At 47.1% G+C, this 23781-nt stretch overlaps 2 protein-coding genes and 1 pseudogene across 3 annotated transcripts; all 3 read left to right on the top strand.

Annotated features, from left to right (window-relative positions):
* The first annotated feature begins 12787 nt into the window (after positions 1-12787).
* LOC124673316 (agglutinin isolectin 1-like) lies at positions 12788-13390 on the top strand. The gene has a single exon (XM_047209420.1). The coding sequence runs from the start codon at positions 12788-12790 to the stop codon at positions 13388-13390; it is 603 nt and encodes a 200-aa protein (XP_047065376.1).
* Positions 13391-14637: 1247 nt separating this feature from the next.
* Positions 14638-15694, top strand: LOC124673317 (annotated as a pseudogene).
* Positions 15695-16164: 470 nt separating this feature from the next.
* Positions 16165-22361, top strand: LOC124674111 (glyoxylate/hydroxypyruvate reductase HPR3-like). 2 transcript variants are annotated; one of them, XM_047210144.1, is made up of 4 exons: positions 16165-18329; positions 19611-20136; positions 20849-21349; positions 22046-22361. In XM_047210144.1, exons 2-4 carry the CDS (start codon positions 19702-19704, stop codon positions 22079-22081), a joined length of 972 nt encoding a protein of 323 aa, XP_047066100.1. In that variant the 5' UTR covers positions 16165-18329; positions 19611-19701; the 3' UTR covers positions 22082-22361. The 2 variants fall into 2 exon arrangements, with proteins under 2 accessions (XP_047066100.1, XP_047066101.1); XM_047210145.1 differs by lacking the exons at positions 16165-18329; positions 22046-22361 and having other exon boundaries at positions 19385-20136; positions 20849-21486.
* The last annotated feature ends 1420 nt before the right edge of the window (positions 22362-23781 follow it).

Genomic DNA, 23781 nt, shown 5'->3' on the forward strand with positions numbered 1-23781 from the left:
CGAGAAGTACAACCATTGGACACGGGCAGTACAACCACTTATTATAGGAAGTACAAGAAAACCGATAACAATCCAAATATACAAAAAAACAAAATAATCTCGTCATTCGCGAAGAAGTTCAAAGACTTCAAGTTACGAAGTACAACCATTCGACACAAGAAGTACACAAACTTAATATAGGAAGTACAAAAAGCCGACAAAATACAAATACACAAAAAACAAAAAAATCCCCTCATCCGCGGGAAGTACAATCAGTGATTTCGAGAAGTACGAGTGGTGATTGCAGGAAGTACAAGCGGTAACTACGAGTAGTAGAAAGTGTTTAGATAAAAATTTATTAATTTTTCTGAACGGTTTCGTGAAACCACACCAAGAAGTAGAACCGCGTTGCCCGAGAAGTACAAGCACATGTCGAGAGAAGTTCAATGCTCTGTTTTTGCGAGGCGAAAATCTATTGTGCAAATCTGATTGTTTTGATCACCAACCACCTCAACCATTGCCACCCAAAGGTTTATCTGATAGATTAGGAGTCTAATTTTATTACCTACAACATTTCACAACAAATAAAGAGATCTAATGCATCAAATTCAAGTCGTTATCTCGCAAAGTATACCGGAAACATGATTTCAAAACTTCTAAAATTAATTTTAAACCATTTAGATTTGGCAAAAATGATATATATGAAAATGATGCGCCTTTTTTACACCTTTCCAACCGTATATCATTTGCATTGCTTAAATATACCGCATAGAAATCGCGGGGAAAATCATTCGGTGCCCGTCTCATAAAATGGGCGGACAGTAATTCAAGTTATTCTCTTAAACTATAAGGAATTAGAGAAAACAATTGGAAGATGAAAGTTGCGCCTAGTCCGTAGCTTTCCAACGCCATATCATTTGCATCATTCCGACATACGGTTGAAACAAATCGTCCAAATTACTGTCCGCTTGTTTTTTGAGTACGTCCGAATTTCGGTATTTTCAAAATTGTTCAAAAACTGTGAGGATTTTGAAAAAACGTAAAACATGAAAAAGTTGCGCAATTTTATTATCTTTCCAACGGTATATCATTTGCACAGTTTCGATAAGCGGTTCGAAAATCGAACTAAAAGTTCGTTTTCTGGCCATATAGAAGCGTTTTCGTATTTTCAAAATGAAATTTAAACCGTGCAAAATCTGTGAAAAGTGTGAACATGAAAAAGTTGCGGTTTTTCATTATCTATCCAACGGTATATTATTTGCATAGTTCCGACAAATGGTTGAAAAACTCGTGGTATAATCAGTACCTCTAAAGAAAACGGGAAGTTCAGGTAAGTTCGACAGAAAGTTGAACCCTGTTATCCGGAAAGTGCAACCTTGTGTCCAGGAAAGTACAAGTCGGTGCTCAGAATATTATTCTGCAACCGGTTGCAGAATAGTGCTGGTATATATATATATATATATATATATCTTTCTTTTTTCCAAAAATGCATTTTGTAATTTGTGTTTGTTGTTGACAGTTGACACATGCATATTCTCTCTTTGTGGCAAAGAAGAAATTCAAAGGAAAAGTTAACAAAGTGGCATGTGCTTACTTGTGGGTACGGAGAGTATAGCCGTTTTTTATATTTAGTTTTGGAACTTTTTTTGTTATGTTAAAATTACAAAAATTGGTTGATATAATTATAAAAAAATTCTTTGGGCAGGAAAAGCCTTTGTCGATCCTCGCACCCATCTTGTTGTTCTTATTGAGATACTTCCCACATAGATCGTGGACATACCACACAGACCAGGGATGTAAGATGCGAAGACAAGCCCTCCGCACCAAGTTCCTATTATCTCATCGGAGGTCTGGCTCACCCCCATCGATCTATCCCTCCTATTATGGGAACATCGGTCCAAACACGGCTGATTTTTACAAATGCAATCCATTAGTGGATACGAAAATCATGTTGTCGCAGTGGAAGGCAATGCGACATGGCGCTGCGATTCACATGGATAGATAGAAGTGGACATGTGGAGATGACACAACGATTGTAATGATACTTTAGTTCACCTTCTTGGCCAGCTTAGGATCCTGAGAGCCTGCATTGGTTGTGAAAGCCTATATGGCGTATCATTAGGGCATGTAAATTCAGTATGGACATATGTATATCCTAATTCATTAGGGCATATTCATACTACACCCGGGTGTAGTTACACCCACGCGTATTTCTCATAGTCTAGAGAGTATCTATCACACCGGAGAGTATGTACATGTTAGTATGAAGTATGTAAGACTATTTTGATAGTATATATACTACTTTGTAGGTAGTATGTCTTTTTTTTTACATGGACTCATTTTTTACGTATACATATGCATGAATTTCGGATATATAGTGCAACCTATGAGTTCACTTGCATTTTTTCACCAAACTTGGTTATGTAATTCAAGTTTGGCATGATAATTTTATACAAAATGGTAAATTTAGTTAATTCCCATTCTGTTAGATTTTCTCAATGAACCATCTCTTTTTATGAGGACATTGACTTCAATTAATTAAGAAGCATGCCTGATCTACTTTGCATGTGTAGGTCCTAATGGAATTGCAAGAGGAGATTAAGTAGTCCATTATTCACACATGTATGCATCATCATGCTTATAGGTTATAGCAATGCATTGTAGTCTTTTATATATGTAAATTTTAGATACAAGCTATCAGAGATACATTTTCATGATACACGACTCACAGCTGGACAACCTACCAAACATAAGGAACAAAACAGAATATTGGCATATTCCAAAAAACAAAATCTAGGATAAAATGACATGCAATCGTCCATTTGTATGTGTGGTTGGTGTTGTTAATTTCTTGCACACAAGCGCATACATAAATTCTTGCATTGTATGGTCCACGCATTGCTTGTCGAGATTATTTGATAAGAAAACATACTACAGATATTTTGTGATACACAATGGCTGGACCACCAATACATGCAAATGTAGAGGAATGAAATGGTTATAGCAGGTTTGAGTATGTACACATGGCACGTATACTAACAGTTTTGGTAAAAATATAAAGTTTAAAAAAGATGATTAACTTATCTCTCTTCTATATAGAAATTTCACCTCGTTAAAGAATGAGGTATTGAAAACATACTTATCATCATATTCACATTCTCATCCTCCTCATTTAATGAACAGGTAATTTATTATTTAATGTTTCATACAGATTCAGATTCAGAAGCATAAAAAGTTACTCCCTCCGTCCCAAAATGTAAGGCGTCTAAGGACTGGTCAAAAGTCAAACTTTACTAACTTTGACCAAATATTTAGAAAAATATATTTACATCTACAATATCGAATGGACATATTAAGAAAATATATTTTATGGTGAATCTATTCATGTTGATTCAGTACTGTAAATGTTTATATTTTTGTGTATAAACTTGGTCAAACTTAAAAAAACGTTGACTTTTGACTAATCCTTAGACGCCTTACATTTTGGGACGGAGGGAGTATCTAGTAACATAGAAATACTTATTTTTATCACATAAGAATTTCTTAATCAAAATAATTTGTAGCACCTTAAATGTAACAAATTAATTTAAAGGTAATGCTTTGTGAGAACATAAGAGAAGAAATAGTTCATGTTTTATGAAAAAATGGTGTTATCATGCACCCTATGCAAGGCCCTCATATGCGTTATATACATGCATACAAGCTAGAACAACGGGATAGTGCTGAATGAATTGCCAGAACACCGGGATAGCTAGAACACCGGGAATAACATGGAAATGCAGTTAAGATCAAAGTTACACTACTTATAACTATTGTCCTGAGCGCCAAGGTTAACAAGAAAATGCTCCTCCATGGTTGGAAGATCAAGGAAGAGGAACCTCTATGGTTGACAAGAAAATGGGCCTTAGGCTCACCCTACGCAGGCCGTGTGACAACTGACCGCCGGCACCACAGTCGTTTGACGAGTTGTCCACGCGTAAAAGCAGAAACTTCATCGACCTTAGTTACGATGACAAGGATAACGCCGGCAACCGTAGATCTATTCTTATGTTTTTTTTCCATGGAAATTCAGTTCAACGGTGGCCAAGATATCGACAAATTGGAATGAAAAAAGTTTTTTCCATTCAAATCCTTGTTCTGGAGAATTTGAAACAAGTAACATTCAGAACTGCCAAGCTTCACCTACCAGCCGGTGCCCCAGCAACGTAAAAACCTCTAGCGACCGACTAAACTACGTCCAACTCGATCACATTAGCTAATTAAGTTACATGTGCATCAATAGCTTCATCTACTTCCAATTCATCAACCATGTCGTCAAAAGATTTGGCTAACTTCTATCATCAACAACATCTGCTTCCGACATTTTTGTCCGTGATGTTTTTCATCGACATTATGGCTAACCGCCGAAATTTTCATCAACGTTCTGCTTAACCACAGCGCCGAAACTTCAAATAGTTATGTCAGCGATGTTATTCGTCTATGTCCACTTCCACTACGTCATCAAATGATTTGGCTAACACACGTCTACATCCACTTACACTATGTCATTAAAGACTTGGCTAACTCCATTCATCAATGGTGCTTCAAACATTTTGTTCCCGACGTTCTTCATATGTCCACTTCAACATTATGCCTAACCACCGTGCCCCGAAGAGCGCAGAGGACTAGTATGACTAGTATCTTATAAGGATCAAAGACATTCAAGCCACCATACCCTTAATAGTTGTTGATCGGCAAGGACATCCAACACTGGTTAGACGATAATTGGCTCCGTGTTGTCATGTCGCGCCACAAGGAAGGAATTGACGCATGTTAGCATGGTATGTCAAAATTGATATCGGCGGATATGGAGGTGCCTAGAGAAGATGATGTATCCACATTCCAAAATCGATATGTATGCTGGAAAAGCCCAATAGTCTCGTTGTTTTCACAACTGCCTTTAAACATGCATGTGCCATGGGGCAACTTCCTTTTAAGGCTGGTGAAGCTCACATATTATTACAATCAATTTTCCATATTATTACAATCAATCCTACATATATATATGTCGTATTTTGGAGTTCCCTAACATATGTCACAGGGATGCCAAAACACACCTGTTCAATTACATACCCCCACTTATTTCACTTGGTGGATTGGGACATTAAAATGTACAGTACATAAATAGACGACCCATGCCACAATCGTCTACGCGAGTTTGACGGAGTTTGACCCCCTCTTCCCAGGCATTGGGCACCAGAAATACCACAATCGTTTCGTCATCAGCCGCTCGGATTGGGCGTCCAGCTTCCCTAGTCCCACATAGTGTTGGGTGTCCTTGCCGATCTATCCGTCCTTGTCAACACAAGCAGGGAGACGCCCAGCAGCCTCCCCATGAAGGCTGGTTTTGACCTAGTGTCTACACATGCATGCGGTGCGTGTTAGCTGGATTATTCCTAGGTTGTATATGCATGCCTTTGTCGAAAAACTATATATTACTAGGAAAAAAACAGGATAGCTCGTGATACACGACTGGTAAAGACAAGCGAAATGGCACCACACGTTATCTTAAATGTGGTACGCGCGTGGTTGGTCATGATTTCGTATCCCCTCTCTAAATAATCTTGTATTTTTTGGGGGCATGAATTGTTAGGTACTCGTATGCACCGGGCGATTGTTTGCATCCTAACAGGAACGACAATCAAGCGCAAAAGTAAAAAGGTGGATGATTGCCCTCGTAGTGGCACCAGGAAAGAGAAGCCACTCAAGTGCAAAGGCAAGAAAAGTGGCGCCATAGGAAAGGTGCTTGAGGCTGCTTGATGGATGATCTTTGTTTCTTGCCTTGTCCTCTTGGTTTGGGTACGGTGTGTGCTCCTCGTGTCGCAGCGTCTTCGCTCCGGCATTGGTTGAAGGTAGTCTAGCTAGGTTCTGTTTAGTGGGGTTTCTCGTTTGGCTTGGTTGTTTCTCGGGTCTTGAGTAGACTTGCCTCTGTGTGAGAGTCGGAATCACCATGTGATGACTTTGGTGTATGGTTTTTGCCCGGTTTTCCGCAAATTAACCGGACATCTTCTTCTTAATTAATGGATAAGGCAAAGCTTTTGCCTTCGTTTCAAAAAAAAAACGACAAGTGCGAAGAATAACAGGGTATATAGGTCGTGAAAGGGAAGAAGGGGCACCATACCATGAAAGTACGTCGGACAAATAGAATGACTCAGAAATTAGATTGGATAGACTGGACGAATCCAATTGTAAACATAAATTGTGTTGAGTGACATACCAAAATCACCAACCACATTTATACTCACTCGATACAAATTAATTGACTCAACTTTGTTTAGATACGGACGTACCTAAACGTGTTTTAGCTCTAGATACGTTCGTGCTGGATGGTACGACGGCTGGAGCCGGTCAGCAGGCGGTTGCGGCGGATACTGGGCAGGCACGCTCAGATCGCCTCTAGTTCATGTGAGGTCCTTCCTTCTGCATGGGTGGGAGCCTTCGGCGACCATGTGCCCCAAGATCTCGTCGGTAGATGGACTACCACAAGGAGATATCCATTGCCCGGCTCTACCGTTGCAGATGATGCAGCGACATACGCGGATGCTGCTAACCTTGTTTGAGGGCATGCATCATCACGGTGGAGGTCCCGTCGAGCTCGGAGAGATACCTCAAGTTTGTCTTGCCAGACCGGACAGTGGTGCCATGTGTCGTCGTTACATGTTTGGATGCACTGTTTTGGAGCTCACCAGAGAGAGGACTCAAAGGCGTGGTGACGTTGGGCCACCGCGCGTGTAGGCTCGTCGGGAAGGGTCGTGTGCTCTGGGTAAACCTTAGATCTTCTCGAATCGGACCAATGGCCAAGCCCGACCCGCACCTCCTCCATTTCCTTGATATAATTAAAGAGATTTTCTTACAAGAGTAAGTATAGTGGAGTATTATTGATAATTTTATTTCTGAGATCGATGACGCATTGTAATGCTGGCACTGCGAAGGACAAACACGTTCACCACCTCGGACCAACGACGCCTCGCCGTGTCATCTAGTGTAAGCACGAGCGACACCACCACCTTCCCGTCGTCGTCGGCTCCGATGGCGTCGATGTTCGCATTGATGTGGAAGAAGCCATTTACCCTGTACGGAGGAGCGTGATTGTGCTTCGACACAACGAGCGAGCCCACGAAGCGGGGTTCGTGATGCGTGCCGTCGAGCTCTCTGTCCTCGCCTTCCGGCGTATTCAGCCACACGGCCGCGCCAGCTAGAAAAGCTCACGAACAAGACCAGCCAGAGGAGGCACGAGGCCAGGGACAGAGAGGGGCGTCTCCGACAGACAGGGACGGCGCCAGAGGCGGCGGCGGCCAGCGAGATGGTACCGCGGCTCAGCCCGGGTGATATCCGATGGTGGTTGAGCCTTCGCGCGTGGACAGATTTTTATAGTGCGTTGAACCGCGTGCGGTAGATATATAACGTGCGCTGCAGCTTTTTTGTGCGGGCTGTATAATTTTTACAGCGCCCAGCGTCTGTTAGCGCATCATTTTTGCTACTCGTGTAAAAAAAAACGGTTATTTTACAGCCTGCGGCGTTTGTACAGCGTCTGTTGGAGATGCTCTAAGGAAAAGAAGAGAAAATGGTAGGAAAACCCGATGTATGGCAATATGAAAAGACATATGTCCATGTATAAATTTAAATATATATTTATACCTAGGTTAGATATAAACATGCGGTCGTGCTCATCTATGAATTTTCCTACGTACACTTCGTGTTTCATTCTTTGATCCAAGAATAGTACGATCTTTTCATATCACCTACAGGTGGTAGAAGACTTCTTTTCTTCACGTCGACAGCGCGTAACACTAGTGGAAAACGGGGTTATAGGCCCGGTTCATTTGGGCCTTTAGTCCCGGTTGTAAAACAAACCGGGACTAAAGGTCCCGCCACGTGGGCTGCTGGCGCGTCGAGGAAATAACCTTTAGTCCCGGTTTGTAACACGAACCGGAACTAAAGGTTATTTCGTTATTTTTTTTATCTATTTGGTTATGCCCAATTATTTTTCGCTTCTCTTTTTTTTCCTATTTTTTCAGAATTTCTAGTATTTCAGTTATTTAACTAGTTTAGTTTCTAACTCCACTTAATCTCTAACTACGCTTAATCTCTAGTCAAATTACTTACCTGTGGTCCAACTTCTCGCTCGGTCACCCATCCTCCCACTACTCCAAAGACTAGCACGCTTAACTTCCAAGTTCCCTTCCCATCCCGCTTCCAAGTGCTTCGCGCGCATGTTGTGATACTAGTATCATATCAATCCTATTAACATGTTGGTCGATGTCACACTTATTTATTATTCGAATTTCAAATAATTATTTTAATAAACAAAACTATATACGTAATAACATGTTGTCGTAATGGTATTATAATTATAGTTTTTTAAATTTGTATTATAATTGTTTTTTTAATTTATTATTTTTTAATATTTTTTTGCCAAACTTGAAAATCTGAAAATCTAAAAAATTGGCTAACTTTATGGTTAAGTAATAGTAATCTTTACGCAAGATGTAATTATTATTTTAAAAAAATTTAAAAAATAAAATTCCGAATTTCTGGCAAAAACTAAAATCTTCCTGCTTTCATATTTTCATTTGGAATTTTGAGAAACTAAACTTTTTCCAAGGATTGTTTTGATATATTATACGCTTTTTTCCGACGTCGTATGCAAAAGTTAATGCGGTTTTACCATTTTTCAAAACTTGTTTGCAAAAAAAGTGAAAATTCAAATTTGTTAATTTTCCCTAATACTAGGTTGCATAACATACAAGAATCTCAAAATACTTTTTTTTTTGAATTTTCTATCATTTTTTTTGTATTTTACAGTGCTAAAAAAGGCGATCCACGGGGGGGGGTGTGGAGGTGCATGGGGAGGCAAAAAACCCTTTAGTCCAGGTTCATAATACGAACCGGGACTAAAGGGTAGACCTTTTAGTCCCGGTTGGTAATACGAACCGGGACTAAAGACTTTTGCCCCGTAGACCACCCTTTAGTCCCGGATTGTATTATCAACCGGGATTAAAGGGTCCAAACGAACCGGGACTAAAGGGTTTTCATGATGAACCGGGACTAATACCCCCCATTGGTCCCGGTTTGGTTCAAAACGGGGACTAAAGGGTGGGACGAAAGGCCTCTTTTCCACTAGTGTAAACAAGTTATATTCTTCAGACTCTTTTGTACGTTTAAATATTTTCTTACATATGGCAGTCATCCGAGAGAAGTCGTCCTTTAGTTTTCACGATATATTAGTATTTGTTTTTTCCTCACGTTGTTGCGAAGCACACTTCATACGTTTTGCTATCAAGGATTCTGCTACAGAACAATGCAAGGCGTGGTGCACGACCGTATATCTTAAGCAATCCACTCCATGGTCCTGATTCACCAACCAATATCTTTCTTTTCTTATGTATTATCTACACAACAACAGATGGCGTGATACACGCCATTCCTATTATTTGGTGATCTATCTCTCCTATATGAAGCTTTGATGTGGTCATTCGAACGGTATCCTTTTGTAAATTGTTGTAAATATTCGAAGAGAAACTTGCGGTGTGATGTACTACAAGGTGCTGCCATGTTGCCACGTTCTATTTACCGTGTTTAACTATTGTTAACAGCGTACGTGCTTTGTCGAGTGTGTTTTTCAGACACACGTCCAAGAGTGTACATGCCACTCGGCAAAATAAAGTACATATGTCCGCTTAACTATCGTTAACAATGTAAGTTATTTGCCAAGTGTATTTTTCAGACACAAGGCAAAGAGTGTGTGCCTCTGGCGAATCCAGTCCATTTTTTTAGGGTGGGCGGACCTTACTTGGGCTGGACTTTTTTATTTTTTTCCTTATTTTATATATAAAACATATGGGTTGGGCCAAATCTTAGGGTGTTAGGGTGGGGCACGCCCCACCCTTCCACCCTGTTGGCTCCGCCACTACTCAAGGTGCTGCCACGTTGCTCGTTCTATTTACATATAGTTTCCAAACAACACTTGGCAAAGACTTTTATACGTACTAAAAAGAGAACGATGAGCATGCTTGTCCCATCCGCGGGGCCTAGTGCGCGTTGTCGATCATCCGGGATGCGTCGTCGACCATCCCGTGCTGCATCTGGGGCCGTCCTCCAATGTGGGAGGTGGCCGGCGGTAAGTCGACCTCCAATGTGGAGACAGCGCGACGGGCCTGACCCTGGCAGAGAAGGGATGCCAGAAGGCATCTCGCTGGCGCCCGTGTCCGCAGAAGAGGGGTAGTCATAGCTGCCGTTCTCGCGATGGTGGGGAACGATGAGGTTGAGGGGTAATTAGCCTCCCCATTAAAGTGGGGAACGAGGCGACGACGGCGGTCCTATGGGTAATGGAGGCATGCTCGAGTAGGGATGGAGCAGTTTCGTGGTGGAGCTCGTGAGCAGCGTCCAAGACCACTTCCGCATCTCGTGAGCTCGTCAGCATGCGGTTGCGGCGGATAGCAGGCTCGCTCGCATCACCTCTAGTTCATGAGAGGTCCTTCCTTCTGCATGGGTGGGCGCCTTCGGCGACCAGGTGCCCCAAGATCTCGTCGGTAAATGGACTACCACGAGGAGATATCCATTGCCCGGCTCTACCGTTGCAGATGATGCAGCGACATACGCGGATGCTGCTTACCTTGTTTGAGGGCATGCATCATCACGGTTGAGGTCCCGTCGAGCTCGGAGAGAAACCTCGAGTTTGTCTTGCTAGACCGGACAGTGGTGCCGTGTGGCGTCGTTTACATGTTTGGATGCATTGTTTTGGAACTCACCAGAGAGAGGACTCATAGGCGTGGTGACGTTGGGCCACCGGGTAGGCTCGTCAGGAAGGGTCGTGTGCTCTGGGTAAATCTTAGATCTTCTCGAATCGGACCAATGGCCAAGCCCGAGCTGCACCTCCTCCATTTTCTTGATATAATTACAGAGATTTTCTTACAAGAGTAAGTATAGTGGAGTATTATTAATAATTTTATTCTGAGATCCGTATTATATACTCTATCCGTCTCAAAATCTAAGGCGTCTAAGGACTGGTCAAAAGACAAACTTTACTAACTTAGACCAAATATTTAGAAAAATATATTTACATCTACAATATGGAATGGACATATTAAGAAAATATATTTTATGGTGAATCTATTCATGTTGATTCAGTACTGTAAATGTTTATATTTTGTGTATAAACTTGGCCAAACTTAAAAAAGGATAATTTTTGACTAATCCTTAGACATCTTACATTTTGTAACGGAGGTATTATCTATAATCGACGCGCTGTAATGATGGCACCGCGAAAGACAAACACGTCCACCACCTCGGACCAACGACGCCTCGCCGTGTCATCAGCAGGTGTAAGCACGAGCGACACCACCACCTTCTCGTCGCCGGTGGCTCCGATGGCGTCGACGTTCGCACTGATGTTGAAGAAGCCGTGCTCCCTGTACGGAGGAGCGCGATTGTGCTTCGACACGACGAGCGAGCCCACGAAGCGGGGTTCGTCTTGTGTTTCATCGAGCTCTCTGTCCTCGCCTTCCGGCGTATTCAGCCACACCATGATGGACACCTCGCCCGGGAAATCCGATTCGAACTCCAGCTCGACGTACAGCTCCTCGTCTATTATGTGCTTCTCCTCTTTGCTCGTGGACACCCAGGGCCTCCTGACAGGAAGCCTCACCGTCTTCTTGGGGACCAACTCCGGCTCCGGGGCTGCGGCGGCGGCGGGGCACAAGACCCAGCCGCCGTCGCTGAGGACGCAGTCGACGAAGCAGGTCTGGGACTGCGCGTCTGTGAGCCCCGCCTTGCTGTCTCCTCCTCCTTTGTGCGCGCACATGCGGTAGCAGAGGCAGGAGCCGGGCACGGGTGTGTCGTCGACCCGTCGGATACACCCCTGGTGGTCCTCTTTGGAGAGGTCGCCACGGTGCTGGCTGGGTGCCGGAGTAGCCGTATTGGCTGCTGCAACTTGGGTGCTAGGTGGTGTTGGGGCTGCAGGTAGCGGCGGTGCCGGGGTATTGGCTGCAACTTGGCTGCTAGGTGGTGTTGGGGCAGGTAGCGCCGGTGCCGGTGCGGGGTGGCATGCGCCGCCCTGGCAGCCGTGGCCGCAGTACTCAACGCCCATGCCGCAGTACCCGTGCTGGCTGCAGCAGAGGTTGCTGGCGCACAGCTTGCCGGCGGCCTGGCTGCCGCACCTGACACTGGCGTAGCAAGGGCCACTCTGGCAGCCGGCGCCGCAGGGCTCTCTGCCCAATCCGCAGACGCCCCTCTGGCCGCAGCAGTAGTTATTTGGGCACACCGCACCACCCACCTGGCTGCCACAGAGATTGTATACATGGTCGAACTTGTAGCAGGCGCCGCTTGTGCATTCAGCCATGTCGCAGTAGTCTTCACCCATGCCGCAGTGCCCGTGCTTGTCGCAGCAGAGGTTGTGGGGACACTCAATGCCGTCGCCGCACAGCTGGGCCTCGGCCACCGCCGCCAAGGCAAGCACCACGGCAAGCCTCCTTATCATCTTTGCTTGAATTCTCCTTCTTTTTCACCTTGTTCGTGGTGGGAGTTGTTGCGTGGAGTAATACGCTACAGCCCCTTTATATAGGCTACCCTTTCATCCAATACTCCCGATTGGGAGAGTACCACTTCACAGTGCATTTCTGAACGAGATTAAATTAAATTTTTTAAAAAAAAACTGCCTTGCCGTGCCCGGCCGGCGCTTATATAAAGGGGATCATCATCACCACTCCTCGGCCACACTTTGTCCAGCTAGCTAGATACTAGTTCGGGCAGGCAACCAAAAGAGACTAAGATGACGATGAACAAGCTGGTGCTCTGCGCGGCCATCGCCTTCACCTTCGCCTCAGCTGCCGCACACGCCCAGCGGTGCGGCGAGCAGGCCGGCGGCATGGAGTGCTCCGAAAACCTCTGCTGCAGCAAGGACGGGTACTGCGGGCTGGGCGCCGACCACTGCGGCGACGGATGCCAGAGCGGCGCCTGCCACGCCAGCAAGCGCTGCGGCAGCCAGGCCGCCGGCGCGGCGTGCACCAACAACTACTGCTGCAGCCAGTCCGGCTACTGCGGCTTCGGCGACGAGTACTGCGGCGCCGGCTGCCAGAGCGGGCCCTGCCGCGACCCCATCAGGTGCGGCCGGCAAGCCGGGGGCGAGCTATGCGCCAACAACATGTGCTGCACCGGCCTCGGGAAGTGCGGCATCGGCTATGGTTACTGCGGCTATGGCTGCCAGAGCGGGGCTTGCACGGAGAGGGAATTCTGCGGAAACTGGGCACACGGTCGAGTTTGCGACAGTAACTACTGTTGTGGCGAGGGTGGGCTTTGTGGCCTCGGCCCCAAATATTGTGGCCACGGCTGCCAGAGCGGCCCCTGTTATGCTACTCCATCTCTCCCAAAATAAGATGATGCATAGTACTAATTTTGGTTTTCGTCAAAGTTAAACTTTGTAAACTTCTATTGAATATATAAAAACTTATATACTTACATAATCTCACCTCCAGGATGCACAATAGTTATTCTACGTTCATATTATATATTTGCAAACGTAAATAATTTTTACGTCATGTAATTTTTTGTCTTACTTAAGAAGTCGAGTAGCACATAAGAACAAATAAAAATGGCATACTTTTTTTTGTGAGTCAATTCAAACGTAATTATTTGTAAAAAAATATATTTTATGAATGTAACAACATAAAAATATGTTGGGTTCGAAATAACTTTCCTCAAATTGTATATATGAATTTGTTGTGAGAGTATGTACGTGCTTGTTTCCGGCGCGGAGGAGGAAGGAGGCGACTGCCTGGGAGGCAACCACCACGTGAAACACGTCCGAGGACGCAAGTTCAGCGTGGAGGCGATCCGAGGCATCACAGAAGAAGAAAGATAGCATACTATCGACGGAGGGAGGGGAGAAGCACGGCGAGGAGAAAGGCGGCGTCACCCAGATCTCGCCGGCAATGAGTGGCAAGTAGGGAGAGAAGGAGATGAAGGAGGAGAAGTGGGCTAAACGTAGGCTTGAAAAACCTTACCTCGACCAGACCCGAAGGAACTGCATCTGCGAAGGAGACAAGTGTCGCACCGCCGCCCAAAGAGAGGGATACTTTCCGGGTGCGAGCCTCCAGGGAGGGGAGCAGCAGCAGGTGAGGAGTGGACGGGCGCCGCCGGAGCAGCAATGCTCATTGGCTGAGTGAGACTCTGGTTTTGGTCGTGCACTGCAGGAACGGGCGAGGTGGAGCCGCCGCTCCGCGGGAGCAGCAACTGAGGCTGGTGGGGGCTAACTACAGGGAGGCTGGGGGGAGGCGCATGAGGGCTGGGGACGCCGGCCGCCGGAGCGGAACCGGGCGGGTCGCCCGCGTGGCCTAAGGCAATTTGGTGCAGTTTTCATCTATGTCACGACTGTAATTACAATGATAGGCTTCTTTCATCTTTCAAAGTAGTTTGCGCTGTAGTTAAATTCTTTTACAGTATCTCCGTTTTATGATAGAAGAAGCCGTTTTAGCAAAGTATTTTAGTTTGGTAAAACGGGTCATATTAGGAAGGAAACAGAATGATAGCCATTCGGTCGGACTCTACACATAGATAGCGACGCCGCATCCAAATTTCGCATCACGGCCGCATCCAAATTTCGCATCACGGCCGCATCCGCAAATGCCGTCCGTGCTCGTGCTCTACCGCCTGAAGCCGGACGTTCTCGCTGACCTCGCCGGCCGCTTCCGCCTCCTCGACTCCCACGCCTCGCCGCTCCCACTGGACGCCTTCCTCCTCGCCGCGGCCGCCGACGATGACCCCCCGCATCGACGCGGCCTTCCTGGACGCCCTCCCCTCGCTGGGCTGCGTCGTCTCCGTGAGCGCGGGCCTCAACCACGTCGACCTCCCCGAGTGCGCGCGCCGCAGCGTCGCCGTCGCCAACGCCGCGGGGATATACTCCGCCGACGTCGCCGACTACGCCGTCGGCCTCCTCATCGACGTGCTCCGCGGCGTCTCCGCGGGCGACCGCTTCCTCCGGCGCCGCGGCGAGTCCCTCCTCCCCCTCGGCGGGAAGCGCGTCGGGATCATCGGCCTCGGCAGCATCGGGTCGGCGATCGCGAGGCGGCTCCAAGCATTCGGATGCATCGTCTCGTACCACTCCCGGCGGCAGAAACACGACATCTCCTACACCTACCACCCCACGGCCCTCGACCTCGCCGCGAGCTCCGACGTGCTCGTGGTGTCGTGCGCGCTGACCGCCGAGACCCGGCACGTCGTGGACAGGGCCGTGCTGGACGCGCTGGGGAGCGGCGGCGTGCTGGTGAACGTGGCGCGCGGGGCGAACGTGGACGAGGCGGAGCTGGTGTGGGCGCTGGCGGAGGGCAGGATCGCCGGCGCCGGGCTGGAGGTGTTCGAGGACGAGCCCAACGTGCCGGCGCAACTGCTGGGCATGGACAACGTGGTCTTGACGCATCACCAGGCCGCGTTCACCCCGGAGGCCATGGCCGACCTCCACCGCCTCGTGGTCGGCAACCTCGAGGCCTTCTTCGCCGGCTCGCCGCTGCTGACACCCGCCCTTGTCTTCCACTGATCGTGCCGAAGTCGTCAACACAAAACATGAACTTGGAGTCGAAATAGTCGTGAGTTTTTTTACCCTGGGTTTGGGAAAGAAAAACTAGCTCATATGTATACTTCTCTGCCCGTGTTCTTCAGATCTTGATCTTCTTGCGTGCTGAAATGTTTGGATCACTAACATTAATTTCTAGCGCGCTTGATGTCGTTTTCTAGTTACAGAGCACTGTGTGTACTCCACCACAGATCATGTCTGCTGGTGGCTTTACTGTCTCGATCTGTCCCTCTAAACATTTCAAGGCAAACAAATTGCTTCTCGACGGACCGACGGACTGATTGCAAAGATTTCAATGGATAACATGAGGCCACCGCCACCGTCCAGCGACGAGAGGCCGCTGGTGCTCCTAGCGCAGCCGCTCTTCCCGGAGTTCGCCGCCGCGCTCGCCGGCCGCTTCCGGTTCGCTTTGGCAGCTGACGCGGCGGACACCGCCGAGGGGAGGGTGCTGCTCGTGGGGTTAAAGCCTGTCACGGACGAGCACCTGGCCGGGTTCCCGGCGCTCGAGCTCGTGGTGGGCATCTCTGTGGGCGTCGACCACGTCGATCTTGCCGCCTGCAGGCGCCGTGGGCTCAGCGTGACTAACGCTGGTGCCGCGTTCGCCGTCGGTCTCGTCGTCACCGTGTTCCGTAGGGTGGCTGCTGCCTGGGACCAGGCGACCAGGCGACCAGGAAAAATTAATATACACTGAAGACCAGGCGACGTATGATTCCTCTCATTAACAGTATAGTGTTCGATTTCCATGTTGCTCTAGAGAACTCTAGAAAATACAGATTTTAAGATTTTATTGGTTTAAAGGAAAAAAGTGAAGGAATACCATATACCTATGTAGTCGTCCTACTGTAACTACTCATCCCAAGGATCCAAGAAAATTAGAAATTGTGATTTTTCTTTTGTTTGGTCACAGCTTCAAAGAAAAAAGTGGAGAATTTTATATGCCCCCCTAGACCTTTGTTTTGAAATTTCATGCACGAAAATGAGACAAAGTCTTTCATGACATAATAGTATCATCAACATACTTTATCGGATTTGCTGGAAATTAGGCGTCCGGTTTTTATTATGTTTAAGTCATCTCTTCAGCTATTGATTTGCCTCATGATTCGGGGTGATATGACATTTGCAAGTTGGTTGCAACTAAGATTTTTGTAGTTGCAAGATTGCAACTGAGATTTTCCTTGTTACAAGTTGGTTGCTACTGAGATTTTACTAATTGCAAGTGGATTGTGACTGAGAAAAAAATATCCACACCATTGAATTCTCTTTAAGATTCGTGTTGAACTATGAGTTGCAACTAGGTTGTAACTAAGAATTAGTGACGTCGTGTGACTGAGATTTAGTTAAGTCTAAGTCACCTAATTAAGATCTAGACGTGCCCATACTTTATATGTGATTTGACTTTAATTTGACGTGTGTTTGCAAGTTTTCATCCTATGAACCAAACACCTAGCCCCACCATAATTTTACCATCATTGATACTTTGTTTTGCACAAGCATTCCTATAACATGTCTCTATTTTTTAATTTCTATATTTAAAAAATCAGCCAACTAAGGAGATGCTTTTGTCATTGTATAGAAAAGAGAGGCTGATGTGAGTTTGGCGTTTTAGTGCTCGCGCAGTAGCAATTATTTTCTTTGAAAAGAAAATCAAAAACCACATTTTGAGGTTTGAAAATATTATGAACAAATCGAGATGTAGTCAATGATGTGTTGTACGTGTGCGCAAAATATGAACGCGAAATACTTTGTATTTTGCACGCTAAAGGAACACATCATTGGCTACATCTATAATATTTTTCCCGTTTGATAGTTTAAAGAGGATCGAAAATTAAGTTAGTTCTAGATCGACTTTAGAACCGCTAGATTTGTATCGCCCTAGAAATTCCAAACGGGAGAGAGGAGACAGAGTGCTAAACCCAGGGCAGGTTAACTATTTGCGCAAAGTGCATTACCATGATGCGGAAGACCGCTCATTTCCCCCTCCCCTGCTCTTGCTCAACTACACTTGCCTTGAGAAGCTCCCTTCTCTGACCGGACCGCCGACGGTCGCTCCGCCGGTTTAGTTGGCCGGAGTTGGTCTTGGTTTGGCATCGGAGTAGCTTTGGCGATCTTCGGCCGACATGGTGCGCATCTTCAACCTCCGTTTCGGAGGCTCTTCTCTGTTTCTGCTACTGGAGCTCGACCCTTCTTCGTCACCAAGTTGTGTGTCCCCGGTGGCTTAGAGGCGTCTAGTGGCGACTGATCTTCGTTAGAAGGAGGTGCTTGAACACTCTGCTATTGATCCTCGGCGGCGACGCCTTGAGGATGCCGCCGAGCTGTGGCAGAGACACCATAGGACTTGATTGCTTTCTTCTTTCTTTCTAGGGGTGTTTTGTGAATATTGAGGCCTTATCTTCAATACTAGGTTCTTTAGGGCGAGATTTATTTTGGGTCTCCTTGTAATTTATACGTGCGAGGTGCTTTTTGAATGAAAGATCCACCGGGGTCTTCTAGACCCCTCATTTGTTTAAAAAAATACCATGATGCTACCCTTTCTTCTTTCTTTGATTTGTGTACTCCTACGTGCTAGGACGGCATCTAAGGGCATCTCCAACGGGACGACGCAAAGGGACGCTGAACGACCGTTTGCGTCCGCCGGGCCGAAAAATGTGTCTAGTACCACCTACAGCGGGGCGACGCATAGTGACCGGGCCGTCCGCGCGGAAAGTGTCCGCGTTCGTTGCATCCGGGCCCGATCGGCAGTGACTAGGTAACCAAAATATTTCTTCATTACTATTGATTGGCCAAAAGATTGGCCAAAAGAACCATTTTTACAGAGATGGTTAGTCGAGTTAACCTAAAACTACAATGGCCGTACCTACTCGCCGTTGCGCGGCCTACCACGACATGGGTTAATCACAGTCGCGTGGCCTACTACGTACCTACTCGCCGTTGCGCGGCCTACCACGACATGGGTTAATCACAGTCGCGTGGCCTACTACTGGCCGCCGGAGGGGCTAGCGCCGTCGTCGAAGCGGGAGTGCTTCACGCCATCCGCGCGCAGCGCACGCCGGCGATCGGACATCTCGTCCTGCTGCCTGCGGCGTTCGATGGCCTCGGCCAGAGAGGAGTCCCACATGACTCTCTTGGCCATAGAGTTGGCCGCCGCCACCTGAGCCGCCGCCTCGTCCGCCTGGGCCGCCTGCAACGCCGACAACTGGGCGTGGAAGCGGCCCCTGTCCCTAGCCGCCTCCGCCACTGCTTCGTCCCTGGAGGCGATGGCGCCTGCCAGCTCCCGGTTCTCCTGCTCGACCCGAGCGGAAGAAGGCCCCCTCCGCTGTAGCGAATCTAGGTCGGAGCACATGTACCCCCGATCCATGGCGACCGCATAGGTGTGGGCTTCCTCCTCCGCTACCAAAGCCTGTCGGCGCAGGGCGTCCCCAGACAGGGTCTCGAAGGACGCGAGCAGATTCTGCTGGTCGCCGGCGCACTCGAAGCGGCCGGGTACGACGTCGTCGTCGTCGGCGGCGATGTCGTGGATGACGGCGTCCGTGGGTGGGGCCACCGGAGGGGCCGCCATCGCCGCCAGCGTCTCCGCGAGCGCCGCCATGGCCTCGGCGAGCTTGGCCTTGGCGTCGGCGATTTCCGCCCTGGCCACCGCGAGGTGCTCACGCCCTTGCGCGCGCTCTGCCGCCTCCGCCTCCGCCGCCTCCAGGTCCAGCTGGTCGGCCTGAAACGCGTCGGCGACTAGCTGCTCGTCCTTCTCCGGGTGGGCCTGGCGGCACATCTGAACAACCTGATCCCAGCTAAGGTTGTGCTCGGCCATGGATGGATGCTAGGGTTTAGCTCGAGGTGCCGCATTTTGTCTGTACCATAAAGATCATATTGCCGGTCACTGTATTGTTCTTACCCTATTAAAACTGTCGGACTATATGTTTCTTGGAATCAACAATGTTCTTTAGCTGCACAACAACAACAACAACAACAACAAAATCATATGAAATCGGAGAGTGATCTTGTCGATGGATGTCTTTTTGTTATTTCTCAATAGATAATGGTGGGCAGTCAGTAGTCACCACCAAACGTGCTGGTGTCGCTCCAAAAGCAACTACTGATTCCATCCCCTCTACCGGCCAATCCCGATGGAGACCACGCCGCAGTCGCACGCCGACGAAAAGCCGTTGGTGTTCCTGGCGCAGCCGCTCTTCCCGGAGTTCGCGGCCGCGCTCGCCGGCCGCTACCGGTTCGTCCTCGCCGCGGACGCCGACTCGGCGACTTCTGCAGAGGCGAGGGTGCTGCTCGTGCCGGGGCTCGCGCCGGTCACGGCCCAGCACCTGGCGAGGCTCCCTGCGCTGCAGCTCGTGGCGGGCACCTCCGTGGGAGTTGACCATGTGGATCTCGATACTTGCCGAAGCCGCGGGCTCAGCGTGACCAACGCCGGGCCAGCGTTCGCCGTCGACTCGGCCGACTACGCCGTCGGTCTCGTCGTGGCCGTGCTCCGACGGGTGGCCGCCGCCGACGCGTACGTCAGGAGGGGCAGGTGGGCGGCCGACGGCGACTACCCTCTCGCCACCAAGGTTAGTATTTTTTGGCCGCTAATTCTGCGTTGAAAGACTATGTTTTCACATAGCTCGCTGGCTGCCAAGGTCAATAGATCGCGCGCGGCGGCCAGAATATTAGTTCATCGACATCGCTGCGACTGTACAAATTAGAGTTTCTTGATTCATCTTGCATCGCGCTTTTGCAAATTAAATCTCAAACAACACGAAAGATGTTACCTACTGAAATCAAAATTTTAAATAGCGAACCTATGCTTCTTAGGGCCGATATTTTGTAGGCGCTAAGGAAGCTACAGCGAAGCTAAGTTATTTAGCGTTTTTTTTTTTTGGTACAAAACAAGAAAACTCCTAACAAAAATAGGCATCAGACATTCATATCATCTTTAAATATGACAAGAAATTCAATGATACGAAACTTGTACTCAACAATTACGATGATTTAGTAATAAAAATAGTACATAAATGCATATTACATCAGTAGGTTCAACTTTCAAATTTGAATGTTAGAATATTTGGTCTTAGCGGGAAAAATAGCGTTAGTTTTTTGGCTCTATTTAGCGTTTTAGCGCGATTTAGCGAGCTATTATGGATAGATTCTATTTAACGCTAAAAATGCTCATCTTTAGTGGGAGTCTTGTGAATCCGCTACAGCAATGCTGTAGCGAAGAGATAGCGCGCTATTTAGAACTTTGAGTAAAATTTAATCCGAGTCTTGTGCAATTAATGGCAGGTGAGCGGCAAGCGGGTGGGGATCGTGGGGCTGGGCAACATCGGCTCCCGGGTAGCGCGTCGCCTAGCCGCCTTCGGCTGCGCCGTCTCCTACCATTCGAGGTCGCCCAAGCCTTCATCGCCGTACACGTTTGTCCCGACTCTGCTCGACCTCGCCGTCGGCAGTGATGTGTTGGTGCTCTCCTGTGCGCTGACGGACGAGAGGAAATACATGGTGAACCGGGAGGTGATGGAGGCACTGGGTAAGGACGGCGTGCTGATTAACGTCGGGCGGGGTGGCCTGGTAGACGAGCCGGAGCTGGTGAGTTGCCTGCGGGACGGCGCCCTCGGAGGCGCTGGGCTAGACGTGTACGCGAACGAACCGGCCGTGCCGCCGGAGCTCTTCGGCATGGACAACGTCGTGTTGTCCGACCACCGGGCCGTGATCACGCCGGAGTCCATGCGCGGCGTGCTCGAGGTCATCACCGCCAACCTCGACACCTTCTTCTCAGGGAGGCCGCTCGTCAGTCCTGTGCAGCTCTGAACTCTGAATTGTTCAAACCATTGAGTCCTAAATAAATTGTCTTTTCGGCCTCATATGTATACAAACCATTTAGTTTCTACTAAACTAATACGAATTTTAGAATCTTAATTGTTCAATCACAGAGGTACATACTACCATAAGCATACTAATTTGCTTGATGAATAGCATCATTTCCATATGATCTACAACTGTTATTTCACCCAGGAAACCATAAGCACTAACGAAATTATAGCACATCACCAAATTTAAAGTTCCAAAAATACACCTACTGTGATATCCAATAATTTGATCCATGAAACCCTAATCCATAGCAAAAATTTACTACATCATCGAATCAGCAGTTTGTAGAATACTGCTACTCTAATCCTTCATCACGAAATAATCGAACCTTAGATCCTCAAACGAATTAGGCAGCAAAGGATATAAGCATAAATCATGAAATTGTCCATACTAGACATTAGTTTGTATCTTGCCACTGATATATGTTCAATCATTCAGATAGGATCTAGCTTATACCCTCCCCGTAGTGTTGCGAATATTTTCGGCAACTGGCTAAATGGGGTAGAGGTTAGGTTTAGGAGTTTTATCAGGGTGGGAGCGTTAGCCGTTATATGGTCGCTCTGGCTATGTAGAAATGACAAGGTTTTTAATGACAAGAATTCTTCCCTTATGCAGGTAATCTACCGATCTACGGCTATGCTCCGTTTATGATCGTCACTTCAGTGATTGGAGGACCGCGACTTCTTTATGGAGGTGTCTACAAGATTGGAGAATTCGGACAAGGAGTTTATTATCCAACATGGGTGGCTGCATAGTCTGAGGATTGCGGCTCCTTCACCATGATTTCCTCGTCTTTGTATGAGAGCTTTACTTACAGTTGAACCTTTTATGTTTGGTTGTACCCGCGAACGGCTGTGTGCATCCTAACTATGCAGAGGCCGGATGTATTACGTCAAACTCTGAAGTAATAAAGCACCCTTTTTTCGAATCTTGCCACTGCTTCATTTCCTTTTAGCTAGCTCATCATTCCTTGAACCGGAACTTGCGTTGCTTGGAAATTTGCAAATATGGGCAATCATGTAACGGTTGAGACATCATCGAGTAAAGGGGAAGGATATAAGCATGCCCTAGTAAAACTTCAAAGCAATGTGTGACAATTGTAATAAGTTTATGTGTACATCATAAAATACAATGGAAACAAGTGCAATGTGAAGTAGCCAGACCTACATGAGGCAAACATGACACTTCGTCTCTAACTACCTTGAACATGATATTTATAGAGTTTCAGGATAAGATAGCAAGCTATTTAATTGCGAAATATATATACCATGGAACGAAAGGACCATTAGTCCATTATCTTGAAAGTCATTTACTTATATTCAAATACCAGTCAGACAAATAGGCTCGTGGCCGAAAGGCAAAAACTCTGGACCACCACAAGGATACCCATGGGAACCTGGAAAAGAAATACAGGTTAGGGAAAAACACACCAAAAATAAGAACAAAGTATGTAGCAAATGATTATCAACCCACTGGTTCCTAGTTCTTTTCACTACCTGATAAGTTCTTGATTTGGTCGTCCCTCCATATTTCCTCTGTTCCGCTTCAGAACAGAATGTCCATTGGTTTGATCCATCACTGGTTTATACTGAACCAATATCCTACAGGACTGAGCATCGAGCAACATTGTCTTGTATAAGGACAAAGAAATCACAAGAACCGGCCCTCCACAACACCGCCGACCCCATCCAATGATACTGCTGCCTTTGACCTGCCTCTCTGGACACGCAAACCAAATCAGATAGCAAGTATTAGCGTACTAAGGCTCCAGTGTTCAACCACATAAAAAATGAAAAAGAAACGCTGTGTGATGCGCATAAGGCACCTGAATTTCCATTGCTTCGAAATTGCTGAAGCTTTTTAAAAACCCGACGGACAAATGACTCGAAGTGTAAGGGAGGTAACCTGTAGTAACATAAGCTACTAAAATACAACAATTCAGAATTTCTTATATCTCTCAAAGATGCGAGCAACACGGTTCTACAAATTGTTTGTTGTTGTTCCTGAACGCAACAAAACTATAATCAGTAGGTGGTATCACCTTCACTGATAAATAGTAAGTCCTAGGGTTAATGTTAATTAAACAATCTAAGCCTGAATCGCTAATTCCAGGAGGGGGTCCGAGTTCAGGAGCTGTGAAGGGAGCGTATCAAAATTTGTGGACATGACCCAAAAGACCCTTTTATCATCCATTGTGATATTTTAAAAAAGTAGGCATTTAAAATATTTTTTACCCACAATAAAACAGTCCAATTGTAGAAACAGCGATGGTAGAAACGCAGACCAGGTAAAAAAATAACGAACCCAACGATCGCAATGGACAGCCTCCGATCTGTTCTTCCCAAGATCGT

The sequence above is a fragment of the Lolium rigidum genome, chromosome 7 (assembly GCF_022539505.1).
Source record: "Lolium rigidum isolate FL_2022 chromosome 7, APGP_CSIRO_Lrig_0.1, whole genome shotgun sequence".
Classification (NCBI taxonomy): Eukaryota; Viridiplantae; Streptophyta; class Magnoliopsida; order Poales; family Poaceae; genus Lolium; species Lolium rigidum.